General features: G+C 44.3%; 1 protein-coding gene across 5 annotated transcripts in view; it reads left to right on the top strand.

Annotated features, from left to right (window-relative positions):
* pnpla6 (patatin-like phospholipase domain containing 6) overlaps positions 1 to 20,145 on the top strand; it is a 106,180-nt gene that overhangs the window by 50,639 nt on the left and 35,396 nt on the right. For 4 of the 5 annotated variants that reach the window (XM_056279466.1, XM_056279467.1, XM_056279465.1 and 1 more), the window contains 10 exons: positions 2,883 to 2,971; positions 3,128 to 3,268; positions 4,045 to 4,204; positions 4,985 to 5,065; positions 8,465 to 8,593; positions 9,412 to 9,492; positions 10,175 to 10,310; positions 15,754 to 15,822; positions 16,217 to 16,317; positions 17,258 to 17,437. In XM_056279466.1, coding sequence (XP_056135441.1) covers positions 2,883 to 2,971; positions 3,128 to 3,268; positions 4,045 to 4,204; positions 4,985 to 5,065; positions 8,465 to 8,593; positions 9,412 to 9,492; positions 10,175 to 10,310; positions 15,754 to 15,822; positions 16,217 to 16,317; positions 17,258 to 17,437 — 1,167 coding nt within the window. The remainder of the gene's footprint in view (positions 1 to 2,882; positions 2,972 to 3,127; positions 3,269 to 4,044; positions 4,205 to 4,984; positions 5,066 to 8,464; positions 8,594 to 9,411; positions 9,493 to 10,174; positions 10,311 to 15,753; positions 15,823 to 16,216; positions 16,318 to 17,257; positions 17,438 to 20,145) is intronic. The other variant, XM_056279468.1, reaches the window with a different exon arrangement.

The raw sequence follows: 20,145 nt of genomic DNA, 5'->3' as shown, positions 1-20,145 counted from the left end.
TGGATGATCTTACTGACACTGACAGCTTACATCAGCTTTTGTGAGGACATATGTGTGCCCACCAAAACCAAAAGCTTTAACAATAAGCCCTGGTTCTCAGCTAAACTCAAGAAGCTTCATCAGGCCTAAGAGGATGCGTACATGAGTGGAGATAGGATCTGGTACAACAAAGTCAGAAATACACCCACAAAGGAGATCAGAGTGGCAAAAAGGTGCTATTCTGAAAAGTTGAAAAACAGGTTTTCTGCCAACGACCCATCATCATCTGGAGTGGTTTGAAATCAAATCAAATCAAATCAATTTTATTTGTATAGCCCAATATCACAAATTACAAATTTGCCTCAGTGGGCTTAACAGCAACACAACATCCTGTCCCTAGACCCTCTCATCGGATAAGGAAAAACTCCCTAAAAAAACCCTTTAACAGGGAGAAAAAATAGGAAGAAACCTCAGGGAGAGCAACAGAAGTGGGATCTCTCTCCCAAGACAGACAGCGTGCAATGGATGTTGTGTTCACGCAATTTACATAATACAACATTGAAAGAGGATAACAGAATTATAATGGACATAAAATTTATGAAGAACATGATGCACAGGATGCTAAGCAGTGTCCACACGCCAACGGAGCAGTCCAGGACTCAAGCCACGCGACCAGCATCATCATGTAATAAAAGAAAAACTTAGGTGAGGAGTGGAAGGGCAGGCAGCATCCAAATGGCGGCCACCATCAACACAGAGACCTGGGTGGAGAACCGACTGCACATGCATGCAAGAGAGACTCACATGACACCATTCAAACACAGAAAAAGAGAAAGGAGAAGACATCATTCAGAGAGACAGAAAAGACATGTTAGAGAAGAGAACAGTTTGCAATAGTCATTAGCCATAATCAATTAAGTCATCAATTCGTCATAATCTATACTCGATAATCTCGTCGGCAGAACAGTAGTTGGTAAATTCATTGAGACAGAAAACCAACCCGCCATCCAGTACAGGTTGTGAAGTACTCAACTTAAAGGCAACTAATTGTAAACTAAGGCAAAGAGATGAGTTTTAAGTTTGGATTTAAAGGACTCAACAGACTCCGATTGTCTGATGGCAGCAGGCAGGTTATTCCACAAAAATGGAGCCCGATAGGAAAAGGCCCTGCCACCAGCTGACTTCTTTTTAACTTTGAGTACACACAGGAGCCCTGTATTTTGAGAACGAAGTGCTTGAGATGGCATGTAAGGTTTAAGGAGATCAGACAGGTAGGATGGAGCAAGCCCATTTAGGATTTTATAAGTCAGCAGAAGCACCTTGTATTCTGATCTAACATGGATAGGAAGCCAATGAAGGGAGGCAAGAATTGGTGTAATATGGTCAAATTTCCTAGTTTTAGTTAGGATTCTAGCAGCAGCATTCTGAACCATCTGAAGACTTTTAGCACTAGAATGTGGCAGACCTGAGAACAGAACATTACAGTAATCAAGTCTGGATGAAACAAATGCATGTATTGGAGTCTCTGCGTCAGCCATGGAGAGAAAAGACCGAATTTTAGATATGTTACGTAAATGAAAAAAGGCAGTCTTGGTGATTTCTTCAATGTGCTTATCAAAGGAAAGGCTGGGATCAAACGTAACACCAAGATTTTTGGCTGCCACACATTGTGAAACCACAGAGTTGTCGATTGTTATCGTTACTTGATCAAATTGGTGTCTGTGGCTTGCAGGGCCAATGACCAGCATCTCGGTTTTATCTGAATTTAAAAGCAGAAAGTTAAGTGACATCCAGTTTTTCACAGTAGCCAAGTAGGCATCTGAGTTCGTGATTTGAGTATGATCATCAGCCCTTATAGGCACATACAACTGAGTATCATCAGCATAGCAATGGAAATTTATTCCGTAACTGCGTATAATTTGGCCAAGAGGTGTAATGTAAAGAGAGAAAAGTAGAGGGCCAAGTACTGAGCCCTGAGGCAAACCATATTTAATGTCAGAAAATGTTGATATAATATTACTATAGCAGACACAATGTGTTCTTCCAGATAATAAGGACTTAAGCCAAGAGAGAGCTAAGCCAGAGACACCAAAATTACAATTTAATCTATCCAAAAGTATACAGTGATCAGTGGTGTCAAAGGCTGCACTGAGGTCCAGTAGTAGAAGCGCAGAAGTGGAATCAGAGTCGATCGCCAGTAGAAGATCATTTACCACTCTGGTCAGAGCAGTTTCAGTGGAGTGACAGGGCCTGAAAGCCGACTGAAAAGGTTCATATAGATCGTTTTCTGAAAGACATTACCAACTACAGAAGACCGTCCCCTCAAACTGCAGGGAACCATCAACTGGCTGATGACCTAAATGGGTTTTACTGCAGGTCTGAAAAGCAAACTTTCACACCCCTTACCCTCTCCAGCCACAATGGGTTATTCTCATATTACGTTACATATCACATCACATCCAGCACCCAGACAATCAGCACTGGCGTCCCCCAGGGATGTGTGCTCTCCCCTCTACACAAATGACTGCACCTCAGGTGACCCGTCTGTTTCAGTTAAACTCCTTAAGTTTGTGGATGACACAACCATGATTGGCCTTATCCGGGATGTCTTGATACTGCTCAGTAATCCAGGTAAAATCAAAGAAGGTTGGATCAGTTCATCCAACAGATATGTTTCATTACTCAACTAAGTGACATCTTCAGTCTAAACTGACTGCAGGAATCCCCACCCTTATAAACAATACAGATGCATAACGACCAAAACCGACGACCAGTTTCATATGCACATATGGGTGTGACCATTAACTACACTTTCAATGGCCATGTGTACTATTCACAGATCTGAGAATAGTACACGTTACACTTCCTTTGATTTTACTATCTTTTTCCATTCTTTCTTCCAGGTGTCCCAGTCTACCTCTTCCCTGGTGGGTACCTCCTCCTCACGACCGCGGCTAAAAAAGAAGCAGAAGATGCTGAACATTGCCAAAAAGTATGCTAAACACACTTGCCAACAATGGACTATGGAGAACCTGCCCTCCATTATGTTGTCAACCAACTATATTGCTTCACTTTTCTCCCCTGTATTTTCCTTTTCCTCTTTCCCAATCTCCTTCACTGTGTCACTCTTTGTCACCTCCCTGTGTAGAATCCTACGCTTTAAGAAGGAGGTGCCCACCCTGCAGGCTAAGGAGCCCCCTCCTTCAGTTCTGGAAGCTGACCTCACTGAATTCGATGTGGCCAATTCCCACCTACCCTCTGAGGTGCTCTACATGCTCAAAAATGTCCGGTAAGTTGGCAAATGGTGACGATCCTCATGGTCAGTCACGCGCTGTGCAGCCAAATCAGAGCAGCAGGACAGCGTTGCATAACCTTGCATACTTTTTTAACCCCTTAATGTGTGCAGGCCCGAATATGAGCCCAAACACAGTGAGACACTTTGAGAATGCCCTGTTCAAGCAGTTCTCAACGCAGCGATGTAATCTACATGTTGTTGATCAAAATTAGCAATACACAGCTCTACAGTGTTTATAGCTCAACCATTTTCTACGTAAAGTATGAAAAGAACGGTGAGAAGAAAACCTCCAGTGTGGCGCACGCTGAGCGCCATGGGCAACAACAACAAGTCACAAACAGCAGCCAAGAAACACACGTTCTCATCAGCTCACCTGGGCAGCGTGGCTGGGTTCAACACTCAATAGTGTTTTTGTTTGCAACCCTCAAGAGAGGTGAGGCCACACCTCCAAGGTAGAAACATCTGCTAAGGCTGTAAATACATTTAAAGCACGCAACAGAAAGTGATTGCTCCCACAGTGTTCAGGGATTAAAATATTTGGCAGTGTAGTACAGTTGTACTCGTCCATATGCCACGTACAGAGATATGTATGCAGGTTTTTGTTCAAATCCAGCGCCACCAGCTGATTTCACTGATTAGCACACCTTCACCGGACAGGAACAGACACAAGTTGTCATTTGAACGTACGTATGCACACTGACTGCACAAGCTCCAATGTTTCCTACACTAGACACCTAACGTCACTTCTGCTCCCCCCCTTCTCTCTGCAGTGTGCTCGGCCACTTTGAAAAGCCCCTCTTCCTGGAGCTGTGTAAACACATGGTTTTCCTGCAGTTCCAGCAGGGGGAGTACGTCTTCAGACCAGGACAGCCTGACAGCAGCATCTATGTGGTCCAGGATGGGAAACTAGAATTGTGCCTTACTGGAATGGTAAGAATGGGAAGGTTAATGTCATGCAGGACCAACAGGGTTTTGGTATCTGACCTGTACCATACCAGGGATTCATTTTAATCATTCCTAAACACAGTGATGGGGCAGATAACAGTTAAGACCTGTTGAGTAAACCTGGGCTGACAAGTGGAAGTTCGCTTGTTTCAGGATCTCAGATAAAACCAGTGTGCCCTTGAGCAAGGCAGCTCATTCCAACAACCCCAGGCCATGCTACTCTACTGCTGGCGCTGTGCTGCTTCTAGTCTGAGGAATATCAGCAGCATAATGACAAATATCCATTCCAACAAAAATTAATATTAATAATTTGTAGCCAATTTTTAGATTATTATTATTATTATCATTAGATTATTATTTCGATTTATGTTCATCGTTCTATGTGTCCAAGATTCAGCTAATGATTGGGCATTAAAAGTATAGTTCATCCCCAAAATGAAAATTCTGTCATTATCTACTCACCCTCATACCAGAGACCAGATAAGTGTCTGTTTCCATACAACACTGAAGGAGTTAGCCAACAAAATGTCAGAGTAGATTTCTTGAAAACAATTGCTACAGATGGTGGCCAGTTCACTAGAGTTTCAAAAAAATAGCAAGAAATTACCACAAAAGTACCCCAACAGCTTGTGCAGTACAATAAAAGGCTTCTGGAGCCATCCGATAGCTCTGTGAATGGGAAACCCTAAATCTGCATCATAACACAGTGGAGTCATCAGTTCTGTTCTTACAGCGAACCGCTGCTCAGATATTTCTGTCTTCCAGGACGGCAAGGAATGCGTGGTGAAAGAGGTGTACCCAGGAGACAGCGTGCACAGCCTCCTCAGCATCCTGGATGTCATCACGGTAAGGCACACCCGTTTCTTTCCATGCCCACACAGAGACACACTGGGTATGAACATGCAGTGTGGTTCTAGATGTGTAACAGGAAAAACACATTTAAACACAAGGTGTGTAAACACATACAGTGCACATTGCAGTCAGAAAATGGTCGGCTCTGCCAGAGAGCATGCAGAAGGAGTCTACTGTCAGTTGTGATCGGATAGCAGCCAGTGTCCGCCAGGTGGACATGCAGTTTGTACAGCATGCCGGCATCATGCCGACATCCTGCTGGCATCATGCTGGCACTGGTGAAATGGTGCCGCCCATAAGGTGTGAGCATCATCATCTGAGGCAGTAGTCAAATGTACTGTGGCTAACCAGGGAGGTTTCAGTCCTCTCAGATTCCAGGAACACTTAGCAAGGGCTAATAGTTACTTTGACAGCAGGGCTGTCTTTAATACCTTTTTTCAGGCTTCAGATATTCATCCGAACAAATATCCAATTATACATTGTGAACTAATAAGCTGATCAAATCACATCAAGGCCGATAACGTATAACAGATTATGGCCCCCGTGACAACGGTTATTTAATATTTTATTGTTGATTGAAAAACAAAGTGACAAGAACGTGGTGTATTTCTCTTAACAGTTTGGAAACAGAATAGCCTCAGATGAGAAGAGTGTGTGGGTTATCGTTTCAGCAGCCATAAAAACAGCTTTGCCAAAGTCATACTTAATCCCTCGGCATTTAGTCCAGTTCTTCTAGGAATGTACAAGACAAGATCAGGCTGTGTCACCGATTTAAAGTGTCACTTAAATGGATGTCACATTTATAAGCGTGCTTGAAAACAAAAGCAGAAACAAGACCGTTGCAGCCGACACATCGATGGAGCACCTTCACGCTAACACGAGTTAAATCCTTGTGGGAAGCAAAATTTTGGCACCACACCTTTTCTTTTTTTTCAGGAAAGTGGATAACTCTTTCCCAACTCTGACGTGCATAAAAAGGATGAGGATAATAGGCTAAGATATAGAATAAGTAGTCAATATGCTGTAAAATTCCTGACATGGCTGTGCAGAACCCCCCCCCCCAAAAAAAAAGAAGTGAAAAGTGCTTTTCACTTTTCTTTTTTCTTTTTTTTTTTTTTTTCATGCACATGGGCAGTTTGCAGCTGAGTGTTAAATGGCCGGGTGAGAGTCAGCACCTCCAAGTCTGAGGCCTTGGTTCTCTACCGGAAAATGGTGGCTTGCACCCTCCAGGTCGGGGATGAGTTGTTGCCTCAAATGAAGGAGTTCAAGTAGCTCAAACAACAAATCCGCCATGTTGGAGGACAACGGCTCCAATCCATAGGATACTGTGTTGCTCTCACTGCGTGATGCTACATGTTTTCTAAACAGTCAGAGTGACAGAATTTGTTTTCAAGGTCTGATTGATACAGAATGGTTGTCGTGGGTCGATGTTTTACAGTGGTTAACTTCTGCGCTGTTTTTGATTGTTCCAATCAAGCTGACAAGAGAGCAGAACAAATCCTACTTTTGCTTTCCAGAGATAATCAGCCATCAAGGAGAAGATGCGTATTATGCGGCACGGTGGCCCAGTGGTTAGCACTGTTGCCTCACAGCAAGAAGGTGCTGGGTTTGAACCCCAGGCCGTCCCTGGTCCTTTCTGTGTGGAGTTTGCATGTTCTCCCCGTGTCTGTGTGGGTTTCCTGCAGGTGCTCCGGTTTCCTCCCGCCATCAAAAAGACAGGAAGGAACACTTTATTTGTCATTTCACTTCATGCACTTGTGTACATGAAATGAAACAAGATGCTGTTTCCCCCAGCCCACAGCAGTGCAACACAAAGAGAGAAACACATCCAGAAACTACAAGAACACACATACCCAAACTAACACATACATCCAAACTAAACAAAAAAATCACTGTCCAAGGGAGCGAACGCCAGCCAGGATGACTGTTGAAACTGCCGGTCAGCATGGGCTAGCAGTTAACTTAGCCCGCCCCGCTTCCGTGTCCTGTCAGACCGCCCTCGGCGTTTCCTCCTCGGGTGCAGCTCCAGGCAGGGGCCGTGTTCCCTGGGTCCACTGGGCGAAGCAGACCAAGCTCTCCCAGCTAGACACCCTCAGCACACCTCCCCGCACTCCTCACGATGACACCAAAACACCACAGTCAGCGCCAGGTGAGGCCATCACCAGACCGCCCTCGGTGTTATCGGAACTGCATGGGCTAGCAGTTAGCTTAGCCTGCCCGGCTCTCCCAGCCGATCCAGAGCCAGCTCTCCCAGCCATCAAATGAAGACAAAACTTAGACGCAGACGTGGACAAAGACGCTACATGGGCGGCACTGGGTGAGGCCGCCGCAAACGCAAATTCGCACAGCCATCTTCCCACACCGGAAACGGATCATGCATGTTAGGGTTAATACTCCTGCCTGTGCCCCTGAGCAAGGCAATGGAAAGAAGAACTGGAGTTGGTCCCTGGGCGCTGCTGCTGCCCACTACTCCTATACAATAGGGTGGTTACATGCAGAAGACAAATTCCATTGTAAGAATGCAGTTTCACTTCATTTTTATTACGTTGAGTAAAAAATCACAAGTGAAGTCTGATTTCTGTGAAATATGGAGTAAACAATGGTGGAAGCCAATTTGCCTGTTTTGTCAGTTTCACGTTTTTTGTTTTTGTTTTTTTCCAGGGAAAATTGTGTGTTCTTATTTTTTTGTGGAGGCGTACCAACAAATGTGAGCACATCTGTAAATACACACTCTAAGACACACAAACAAAAGTTCTGTGACGGAGAGAAGCGACTTCCTGCTTTGTGGCACATGGCCTGCCCAGCAGTCCTCCTGCTTCCACTCACACTCATCCTCCACCGTCCACAACTGATGCTGTGCAGTCCCATGTGATGTCCTATGAATGATATAGTCAAGCAATATGCAGAATGGCACCATTTGTTTTTATTTATTTATTTATACTGTTTTTATTTTTATTCCTACTTACTTGGTCTTATTCATTGCTGTTATCACCATTATTATTATTATCTCCTCTGCGTCCATGTCCTTTGGTCTTATTCTTATTTTTGCCTTGTTTGGTTTTATTTCTTTTGTAAAGCCCTTTTTTTTCAAGGATTAAAGCACTTTTTAACATTGTTAAGGAGAGTGCTATATAAATGAAAGTTATTATTATTATTATTGTTATTATTCTTGTTATTATTATTATTATTATTCTTTAATGGACTGGCGGCCTGTCCAGGGTGTCTCCCCGCCTGCTACCCAATGACTGCTGGGATAGGCTCCAGCATCCTATTATTATTATTATTATTATTATTATTATCATGGGCTGTGACCAAGCCCAGCGATGACTTTTCAATATCCAGCACAGAACAGGCCAAAACAAACTTGTTTGGTGTGTGTGTGTGTGTGTGCAGGGCCATCAGAAGCCATACAGGACAGTATCTGCTCGAGCGGCTGAGGTGTCCACTGTTCTGCGGCTGCCTGTCGAGGCCTTCCTCTCCATATTTGAGAAGTACCCCGAGAGTCTAGTCCGGGTTGTACAGGTGAGCCCAGGTCCATCGAAGTAGCCCTCAAAAGGGATGACGTCAGTTTGGGTGCTTGAGAGTCTGTTTCGTTCTGTTTGCTTTTGCATCTATGATAGAAATGTGTTCAGTATTTTATGTACGAGCGACTCACGATGCAGATATATGCTGAAGCCTGCAGTTATAAAGGTATGAGTCCAGCAGCCAGGATGAAGATGTTGCGTCACTCCTCTCTGGTAAACCTGTCCTTCCTCTCAAACCTAGACCTGACTCAGCCTGTAACTGGTCATCTCAAAGCAACTTTTTTCATCTGTAAAAAGTTGTCATATGTGCACACTGCCAAGATACCACATTTAAATGGTAAAATAGGACATGCTAGTTACTAAAATGCAAAATGCTAGCAATTTTTAACGTTTTTTTTTGTTTTGTTTTTTATTGCAACTTCAAAAACCACCAGATATCATCCCAGCCAATGAAGAAATGCAGGTTTGTGGCATAATGGAAGGCAAAAGAGCCAGTTTATAGCGTTGGCAGTATATAGTCAGGAAATCTAATGAAGCGCCATACATGCCAAGTATGAATAGATGCTGAGTCCCATGTTTGGATATCAAAATGACTACACACTCTTTAGCTTTGTTAGTATGCACTTTCCACAGCGGTCCTGGGTAGCCAGGCGAGTAGTGTGCTCATTAATACTTCACAGGTCAGGGATTCAGTTCCCACCAGGACCACCTCTGCTAGAAATGTTTGCTGCTGTGATGCTCTCAGGAGTGAAGGAAGTGCAGGGTTATGTCTAAACTCTTACTGAATCTGTATTTCTTTCTGCTTCATCTGCTCAGATCATTATGGTTCGTCTCCAAAGAGTAACAGTCCTCGCTCTGCACAACTACCTGGGGCTCACCAACGAGCTCTTCAGCCATGTGAGTTCAACACAAACACACATGCAATGATTCCTCTGACCCAGCCTTTACCACACATACAACACCAGACAATACAACCCTCGGGACTACTCCCAGATAGCGTCCAGATGTGGGCCACTTCAGGCAATGATGCGGCACTGATGGCCTTCTTCTGGCTCTGACAAAACGGATGTGAGCCCGAAGTGGCCCACATATATAATAGCAAATATGGCCCAAATATGCCAAGTCAAATGTGGGCGTTTTTTGGCAAAGATGCGGTGCTCTCAGCAACATGTAATCTGGATGTGACCCTGAAGTGGCCTGTGTGGTAAATGGTGAATATGGCCCAAATATAACAAAACAAATATGGGCCACCTTTGGCAAATATGTGGCACATGCGGCATTGCTATGGCTTGGTTCTGGCCCAGATTTGGCAAACAGGAACGTACCGCCCAAGTGCCATCATTCCACGCAGTATGTGGGCTGGATGAAAGTGTTGGGTGTGGGACAGGTCCGGGCCACAGCAATTTTGCTATCTGGGCTGAAACCAGTTTGATTAGTTCATTTCTCAGGATGGCCTCTCTGTTTGCTCAGATTACATGTTTGCGTCAAGACATCATTCAACGCTAATGCAATGCCTATCTGTGGTCCTGCTACACATACTCTCTCTCTCTCAAACACACACACGCACATGCATTTGTAGGAGAATCAGCCTCTACGTCTTCCGCCCCCGTCCCCCCATCCAAGCCGTGCCAGTCCCATCCGTCATGGGAAGCGTTTCGGCAGCCTGACCGTACCGGAGGAGCACCGGGAAGCCGCTGTTAAAGGCGAGCCCTCAGGTAAGAAGATTAGACTGTAATGTTTTAGTCCTTCATTTGAGTCGATTTGGACTGAAAAAAAATGAGTTCATTCACATACTGTCAATGTGTTGTCACTTAGTTATTTGCATGGTGCTGCCCTGTTTAGAGGGCCAAGCACTGATGATGTAGAGGCACCCTGTTGTATCTGTTAAGTTTCTTCTGTTTTTCTTCTGTTAATTTGAGCTCAGTTTTCAACAGGTTGCCCTGTTGAAAACTGTTGTTGTTCCAGCATCCCGCAACCCTGATTAGGATAAGCAGCTTGGGTAATGGATGGAATAGATTAATTGAAATGAAATTAAGTTATTATGAAACTTAGTACTAATGTTTAAGGGTGTTGGATGAGTATATGTGCAAAATTATTACAGTATCCGCCCATAGGGGAAGCCACAAATGCCAGAAAATATATCTCATGAAGATTGACCAGATGTCTTGTTTATTGGGCCAAGTATCATTCAAAATGACTTTTGATGGTTGTGACCTGTGAAATGTCCGCGTATAGCTTAGCTTGTGATCAGTCACTATGGAGGTTGCTGGTATCAGCAGACAGCCTGTTTACAATATCCCTGCCAAGTTTTGTGCCTCTACATCAAACTATGTTTGGAATAGCAGAGATATTAACCAAGTTTCAATAAACATCAATTGTTTTCACAAGTCAGCCCCTGAAAAATGTAGCTACACCATGAAACTTTGTAAATACTCATTATGGCAAACAAGTCAACTGTATGTAATTTCATAATCAGAGCTTTCATTACAGAACACATGGTTGACAAATGCATTTTTCTGGATGCATTTAAGTTTGGATGACAGAAAATGGCAGCCCATTCATTTCAATAGCCACGTTCACATGGTCTGGCAGGTGGCTGTAGTGTACTTTAATGCAGGCATTAGTTCATTTTTTTGCCCAATATTTACATCTGGCAGAGTCAGAGAGATGAAGAAAGTAGACAGGAGTACCAGGAGACGCAGTGTAAAGCGAAGAGAAAGGTGGCAAAGGAAAAGGTGTATGGTGAGTAGTATGAGAGGTTAGACACTAAGGAAGGAGAAAAGGACTTGTACCGATTGGCTAGACAGAGGGACCGAGCTGGGAAGGATGTGCAGCAGGTTAGGATGATGAAGGATAGAGATGGAAATGTGCTGACAAGCGAGGAGAGTGCTGAGAAAGTGGAAGGAGTACTTTGAGGGGCTGATGAATGAAAGAGAGAGAGAGAGAGAGAAGGTTGGCTGATGTGGAGATAGTTAATCAGGAAGTGCAGTGGATTAGCAATGAGGAAGTGAGGGCAGCTATGAAGAGGATGAAGAGTGGAAAGGCAGTTGGTCCTGATGACATACCTGTGGAGGCATGGAGATGTTTAGGAGAGATGGCAGTGGGGTTTTTAACTAGATTGTTTAACACAATCCTGGAAAGTGAGAGGATGCCTGAGGAGTGGAGAAGAAGCAAACTGGTACCGATTTTCAAGAACAAGGGTGATGTGCAGAACTGTAGCAAGGAAAAAGTAACAGAAGCTAGGTTAAGAGGAGAGGTGACGATTAGCAAGCAGCAGTATGGTGTCATGCCATGAAAGAGCACCACAGATGCGATGTTTACTTTGAGAATGTTGATTGAGAAGTATAGAGAAGGTCAGAAGGAGTTGCATTGTGTCTTTGTGGATATAGAGAAAGCATACGACAGGGTGCCGAGAGAGGAGGTGTGGTATTGTGTGAGGAAGTCGGGAGTTGCAGAGAAGTATGTAGGAGTGGTGCAGGATATGTATGAGGGAAGTGTGGCAGTGGTGAGGTGTGCGGTTGGAATGACAGATGGGTTCAAGGTGGAGGTGGGATTACATCAAGGATCGGCTCTGAGACCTTTCTTGTTTGCAATGGTGATGGACAGATTGACGGACGAGATCAGGCAGGCGTCTCTATGGACGATGATGTTTGCTAATGACATTGTGATCTGTAGCGAGAGTAGGGTGCAGGTTGAGGAGAGCATGGAGAGGTGGAGGTTTGCGCTGGAGAGAAGAGGAATGAAAGTCAGTAGCAGCAAAATGGAATAGCTATGCGTGAATGAGAGGGAGGACAGTGGAATGATGAGGATGCAAGGAGTAGAGGTGACGAAGATATATGACTTTAATTACTTGGGGTCAACTGTCCAAAGTAACGGGGAGTGCAGAAGAGGGGTGAAGAAGAGAGTGCTGGCAGGGTGGAGTGGGTGGAGAAGAGTATCAGGAGTGATTTGCGACAGACGGGTACCAGCAAGAGTTAAAGGGAAGGTTTACAAGATGGTAGTGAGACCAGCTATGTTATGGTTTGGAGACAGTGGCACTGATGAAAAGACAGGAGATGGAGCTGGAGGTGGCAGAGTTGGAGTTGCTAAGATTTTCACTGGGAGTGATGAAGAAGGACAGGATTAGGAACGAGTATTACATTACATTACAGTCATTTAGCCAACACTTTTATCCAAAGCGACTTACAATAAGTGCATTTAACGTAGGAAATCAGGAGAACTACTAGTCATCAGAGGTCATAAGTGCATCTTCCCTCTAAACAAGCATCTAAGAGCAAAACCAGTGCTAAAGTAAAGCACAAGAAAGAAATTCTTTTTTTTAAATGAGTTAATACAATAAGTGCTACGAGCAAGTAACAGGGTAGCAGTTCTTGAAGAGGTGAGTTTTCAACCTGCGCCGAAAGATGGGCAGCGACTCCGCTGTCCTGACATCAGTGGGGAGTTCATTCCACCACTGTGGGGCCAGGACAGAAAAGAGCCGTGGCCGGGTCGATCGGCAGCAAGGGCCTCTGAGCGACGGGGCAACCAGGTGTCTCGAGGCAGCAGAGCGAAGTGGTCGGGCGGGGGTGTAGGGCTTGACCATGGCCAGGAGATAGGAAGGAGCTGTTCCTTTCACTGCCCCATAGGCTAGCACCAGAGTCTTAAACTGGATGCGAGCAGCTACTGGGAGCCAGTGTAGGGACATAAGAAGGGGAGTTGTGTGGGAGAACTTATGGCGGTTGAACACCAGACGAGCTGCAGCTTTCTGAACAAGCTCCAGACGTCTGATGGCCGATGCCGGGGCGCCAGCAAGGAGGGAGTTGCCGTAATCCAGCTGGGAGATGACCAGAGCCTGGATGAGCACCTGTGCCGTCTTGTTGGTAAGGAATGGGCGAATTCTCCTGATGTTATAGAGGAGAAATCACACCCAGATTCCTCGCAGTCTGAGTTGGCGACCCCACGGTGTTGTCAATGGTGATGGCCAGGTCTTGGTGCAGGCAACCTTTCCCCGGGAGGAACATCAGCTCTGTCTTGTCCAGATTGCGCTTCAGGTGGTGTGTCGCCATCCACTCCGAGATGTCAGTCAAGCACGCAGCAATGCGTGTCTCTACTTGTGTGTCAGTGGGAGGAAAGGACAAGATCAGCTGGGTGTCATTGGCATAACAATGGTAAGAGAAGTCATGTGAGCGAATAACAGAACCCAGGGATGTCGTGTACATGGAGAAAAGGAGAGGACCCAGAACCGAACCTTGTGAAACGCCTGTAGTCAGTCTGCGAGGCTCCGACACAGATCCCCTCCATGTCACCTGGTAGGAGCGACCCGTCAGGTAGGATGCAAACATTCGAACCCCAGGGTTCGAACAGAGATGCTCTGACCCAGTCATCTGGCCATAACAATTTGGCCGTTGTCAGTCGCTCAGGTCTTTACTCCTGCCCATTTCTCCTGCATCCAACAAGTTGACAACAAGAACTGATTGCTCGCTTACCATCTAATCTACCCAGACCTTGACATGTGGCCTTGTTTGGAGATGATCAACGTTATTCAGTTCACCTGTGAGTGGTCATAATGTTTTGGCTCATCAGTATATATACATGCATAAATCCCAGTCCCAGATTGAATTGAACAGACTGTTGCATTAGTTGACCTCCGATTCAGACTCGTCCCCATTCTCCTCTGCATAGCTCCACTCTTATATTAGAGTATATTAGAGGGACAGCTCAGTTTGGACGGTTCGGAGACAGAGCAAGAGAGACAAGATTGAGATGGCTTGGACATGTGTGGAGGAGAGATGCTGGGTATATTGGGAGAAGGATGTTGAATATAGAGCTGCCAGGGAAGAGGAAAAGAGGAAGGCCAAAGAGGAGGTTTATGGATGTTGAGAGGGAGGACATGCAGGTGGCTGGTGTGACAGAGGAAGATGCAGAGGACAGGAAGAGATGGAAATGGATGAACCGCTGTGGAGACTCCTAACGGGAGCAGCCGAAATTAGTAGTAGTAGTTAGTAGTTAGTAGTAGTAGATTTACATTAGAGTCCTACATGACGCAGAACACAGCCGGAGTTTTACATAACTCAGGATGCGGAGCTACTGCCTGAAGTGGCTCTCAGGTTATAGTAGCTCAACCTCTCACATAAAATACAAATAATGCAGCCTAGAAATCTGTTTGTAACACAGTAAGATGAGTCAGTGAGCCTAATTTGCCTCCATTGTACTCATAACTGGCATTTACAGCAGAATAATTTTCAAAATGCTCAGTATGGCATCTGTATGTATTCTACTTGACACAAACTCTGTCCTCTGTCTTGACCTGGCATAAACTCCACTACATATCGCAATTTATTAGCATGTGCTTGCACCCCTTAACACATTGTGTTATTAATTTTGATTGGTTGTACCATGTTGTGTAGTCTGTTTGCAGCCATGTTGAGTGTGCTGCTACCACTCTCCACCAGGAGGAGCATTTTTAACCTTTTATGTGTTTTCTTGGTTGTTTCTTTCTTACTTAAAAAAAGAAAAAAGAAAAAAAAGAATTAAGGGCGTCCGGGTGGTGAAGCGGTCCATTCCGTTGCCTACCAACATGGGGATCACCAGTTCGAATCCCCGTGTTACCTCTTGCTTGGTTGGGCGTCCCTGTAGACACAATTGGCTGTGTCCAAGGGTGGGAAGCCGTATGTGGGTATGTGTCCTGGTCGCTGTAATAGTGCCTCCTCTGGTTGGTTGGGGCACCTGTCGGGGGGAATAGTGTGATCATTCCACGCGCTACATCCCCCTGGTGAAACTCCTCACTGTCAGGTGAAAAGAAGCGGCTGGCGACGCCACATATATCAGGAGGCATGTGGTAGTCTGCAGCCCTCCCTGGATCGGCAGACGGGGTGGAACAGCGACCAGGACGGCTCGGAAGAGTGGGGTAATTGGCCAAGTACAATCTGGGAGAAAAAGATGGAAAAATAATTAATGGAAATAAAGCTATTGATGCTTTCACATTGGTCTATGTGACCCTTTGGAAAGCAGTCAGATCATCTCTGAAATGCCGAGAGACTGTTTGCAAACCCATAATTGTACTCTGATCTGTAAAATCGTAAGTAATGACTTGTAACTGTACCTTCCACATTTTAACCGATGCCGATTTGGAATGTTGCACATTAAATGCTGCATGCTGTGGTTTCTGTGTCGGGGCAGATCAGGGGAAGGATGGAGCAACAGTGCCAACTCTCAGCAGGACCATCTCCATGCCTGTCGACATTGCTGGTGAGGCACTTTCTCTTGACACAGTCGTGTCCTCCCAACATGACCTCGCACAGTGTTTATCTCATGTTGTCACCTCCTACTACACTAGTCTTCCTCCTCTGTCTTAAGTCTCCTCATTTGTCTTCTAACTACGTCAATATTTCATGTTATTAGTTTCTTTATTTTAAAACTGATGACCGTTTTCGAACTCATAGAACAAGCTTTGAAAGGGTCTTACACGGGGGTCATCCCTGTCATCCTTCTATTAACACGTACAAGTCACCAAGACGTGGGAGCTGAGGGGTTTCTGCTTCACAACAGGGCTTTACAACTTTACAACAACTTTACAACTGCTTTACAACAGGGTGTAAGTGGCTGAAGCGTGAAGAACAACCTCTTCTTTTTGTCCAACCAGGTATTCAGAAAAGCCTGCGGTCGGACTTTGACATGGCGTACGAGAGGGGACGCATCTCTGTCTCTGCAGAGGACGGGAACACCCCTTCCACCTTCACCCGAGTGAGCACACGCCGCCGACTGCTGGCAAAATAGGACCATGTAGATTAAGATAAAAAAAAATAGATTAGGATGGTTTTATTATTGCATTGATCCCAAAGGCAAATCTGGATCATCCAAATACCAAAGAATGAAGGCTGGAAAACAAAAAATGAAAAGGTACCAAATTATACAGGTCTGCATTCGAAAGGTTCAGTAATAAAAGTTAAACAGAAAGAAGAAATCAAATCTGAAACCTGTGAAAGTAGGAAATCTCTCTGACTTAATGTAACATTTTATTACTATTATTATTATTATTACTAATTTTTTCAACATTTAAGTAAAAACATCTAGGGCATCCGGGTAGCGCGGCGGTCTGTTCCGTTGCCTACCAACACGGGGCTCGCCGGTTCAAATCCCCGTGTTACCTCTGGCTTGGTTGGGTGTCCCTATAGACACAATTGGCTGTGTCGGCGGGTGGGAAGCCGGATGTGGGTACGTGTCCTGGTCGCTGCACTAGTGCCTCCTCTGGTCGGTCAGGGCTGCTGTTCATGGGGGTGGGGGAACTGGGCGGGGATAGCATGATCCTCCCATGCGCTACGTCTCCCTGGCAAGACTCCTCACTGTCAGGTGAAAAGCGGCTGACGACTCCACATGTATCAGGAGGCATGTGGTAGTCTGCAACCCTCCCCGGATCGGCAGAGGGGGTGGGTGGAGCAGCGACCAGGACAGCTCGGAAAGAGGGGGGTAATTGGCCAGGTGTAATTGGGGGTAAAAAGGGGGGGGTTCCAGAAAATAAATAAAAAACATCTAGTTGTATCATGATGTTATACAAAACATTCTTGAAATAACGATCAACCAAAAATATCTCCATGAATTGTGAATCGTTTCTTCAGATGCAGATCTTCCAGTTTTGAAGCTTCATTTTGAATCAGTCACCTAAAATATCTTGTTTTGTTTGCAGTCTGTGTGCCAAGAGCAGCGGGAGAGGAGAGTGACGGTGGATGAGGTGCCCTCCGGGGTCTACCTGTACCCCGAGGATGAGCCCGGTATGCATGGCATGTCCGGGCCTCTCCCCTGCAGAACCAGCGCCTCCCTGTTTGAGGAGGCCCAAAAAGAGATCCTCAAACTCATGAGAATCGAGGTTAGGCTTTGCTTTAAATGGACACTGTTTGTGATGGGAATTCTAGTGGTGTGGTGCCCAGACAACAGTAGTTTCACATGAGCATTTTCTTAATTTTGGTGTGGAAAGGAGGTTGTCAAAATCTAAGAACAAAGATGGAATAAGCAAACACAATTAGCAATATATATATATATATATATATATATATATATATATATATAACTTTGTTTAAAGAAACACTGAACGGTACGGAAAGTGCTCAACAAATAAGGCGCAAAATAATCCATTGGATTTTATATATATATATATATATAACTTTGTTAAAAAACACTCAACGGTAGGGCTAGTGCTCAACAAATAAGGAGCAAAATAATCCAGTAAATCAAGTAAATTGTCTGTCATAGAAAATGTACTTGACTAACCAGATTATATATATACACACACACACAAATATATAAAACACATATATATAATATATATATACACTACCGTTCAAAAGTTTGGGATCACCCAAACAATTTTGTGTTTTCCATGAAAAGTCACACTTATTCACCACCATATGTTGTGAAATGAATAGAAAATAGAGTCAAGACATTGACAAGGTTAGAAATAATGATTTGTATTTGAAATAAGATTTTTTTTACATCAAACTTTGCTTTCGTCAAAGAATCCTCCATTTGCAGCAATTACAGCATTGCAGACCTTTGGCATTCTAGCTGTTAATTTGTTGAGGTAATCTGGAGAAATTGCACCCCACGCTTCCAGAAGCAGCTCCCACAAGTTGGATTGGTTGGATGGGCACTTCTTGCGTACCATACGGTCAAGCTGCTCCCACAACAGCTCAATGGGGTTCAGATCTGGTGACTGCGCTGGCCACTCCATTACCGATAGAATACCAGCTGCCTGCTTCTGCTCTAAATAGTTCTTGCACAATTTGGAGGTGTGTTTAGGGTCATTGTCCTGTTGTAGGATGAAATTGGCTCCAATCAAGCGCTGTCCACTGGGTATGGCATGGCGTTGCAAAATGGAGTGATAGCCTTCCTTATTCAGAATCCCTTTTACCCTGTACAAATCTCCCACCTTACCAGCACCAAAGCAACCCCAGACCATCACATTACCTCCACCATTCTTAACAGATGGCGTCAGGCATTCTTCCAGCATCTTTTCATTTGTTCTGCGTCTCACAAACGTTCTTCTTTGTGATCCAAACACCTCAAACTTGGATTCATCCGTCCACAACACTTTTTTCCAGTCTTCCTCTGTCCAATGTCTGTGTTCTTTTGCCCATCTTAATCTTTTTCTTTTATTGGTCAGTCTCAGATATGGCTTTTTCTTTGCCACTCTGCCCTGAAGCCCAGAATCCCGCAGCCGCCTCTTCACTGTAGATGTTGACACTGGTGTTTTGCGGGTACTATTTAATGAAGATGCCAGTTGGGGACCTGTGAGGCGTCTGTTTCTCAAACTAGAGACTCTAATGTACTTATCTTCTTGCTCAGTTGTGCAACGCGGCCTCCCACTTCTTTTTCTACTCTGGTTAGAGCCTGTTTGTGCTGTCCTCTGAAGGGAGTAGTACACACCGGTGTAGGAAATCTTCAATTTCTTAGCAATTTCTCGCATGGAATAGCCTTCATTTCTAAGAACAAGAATAGACTGTCGAGTTTCAGATGAAAGTTCTCTTTTTCTGGCCATTTTGAGCGTTTAATTGACCCCACAAATGTGATGCTCCAGAAACTCAATCTGCTCAAAGGAAGGTCAGTTTTGTAGCTTCTGTAACGAGCTAAACTGTTTTCAGATGTGTGAACATGATTGCACAAGGGTTTTCTAATCATCAATTAGCCTTCTGAGCCAATGAGCAAACACATTGTACCATTAGAACACTGGAGTGATAGTTGCTTGAAATGGGCCTCTATACACCTATGTAGATATTGCACCAAAAACCAGACATTTGCAGCTAGAATAGTCATTTACCACATTAGCAATGTATAGAGTGTATTTCTTTAAAGTTAAGACTAGTTTAAAGTTATCTTCATTGAAAAGTACAGTGCTTTTCCTTCAAAAATATGGACATTTCAATGTGATCCCAAACTTTTGAACGGTAGTGTATATATATTAAATATAAATAGATATTTATATTTATTTGTTAATATATTTATTTATATAGATATTTATTCATATTTACATAAATAAATACAATTATAAAAATATATTTAAAAAATTAAATAAATAAAAGATGGAATAAGCAAACAATTAGGTAGATACTTTGACCCAAAGTGCGTTACAGCAACATCTATATCAACCCTCTTAACATGACTGGCCTTGTGGGAATCAAACCCATAATTACGGCAGCGTAACACTGTATTCGATTGTGGTCGGATGTCGGAGGTCAGAAATTGGGAGCACATAATTACTGATATACTTGACATAAGTGAGAAAAACATGAACGCTCAAAAAGTGTGTGTTTATGTGTTGTGAGTTGATGTGTTATGAGCACCAGCAGCTGGCCCACATGGAGCACCTCGAGGAGCAGAACAGGCTCAGATGGTCTGGTTTTGTTTTCTGCCTGTCAGACTGTCTGACACATGCTAGGCTGCTATGAGTTCTGCCTGCCTTTCACACGGTTCATATCATTTTGACCATTGACAGTGTGGGTAGCCATTTTGATATGACATCGCTTCGTGAGCTGGAGTTTGAGAAAACTTGCCCGTTTTATTTGAGTTTTCCTACAAGGA

This window comes from Lampris incognitus, chromosome 5 (assembly GCF_029633865.1).
Source record: "Lampris incognitus isolate fLamInc1 chromosome 5, fLamInc1.hap2, whole genome shotgun sequence".
NCBI classification, from domain to species: Eukaryota; Metazoa; Chordata; class Actinopteri; order Lampriformes; family Lampridae; genus Lampris; species Lampris incognitus.
This window is presented reverse-complemented; position numbering and strand designations above follow the sequence as displayed.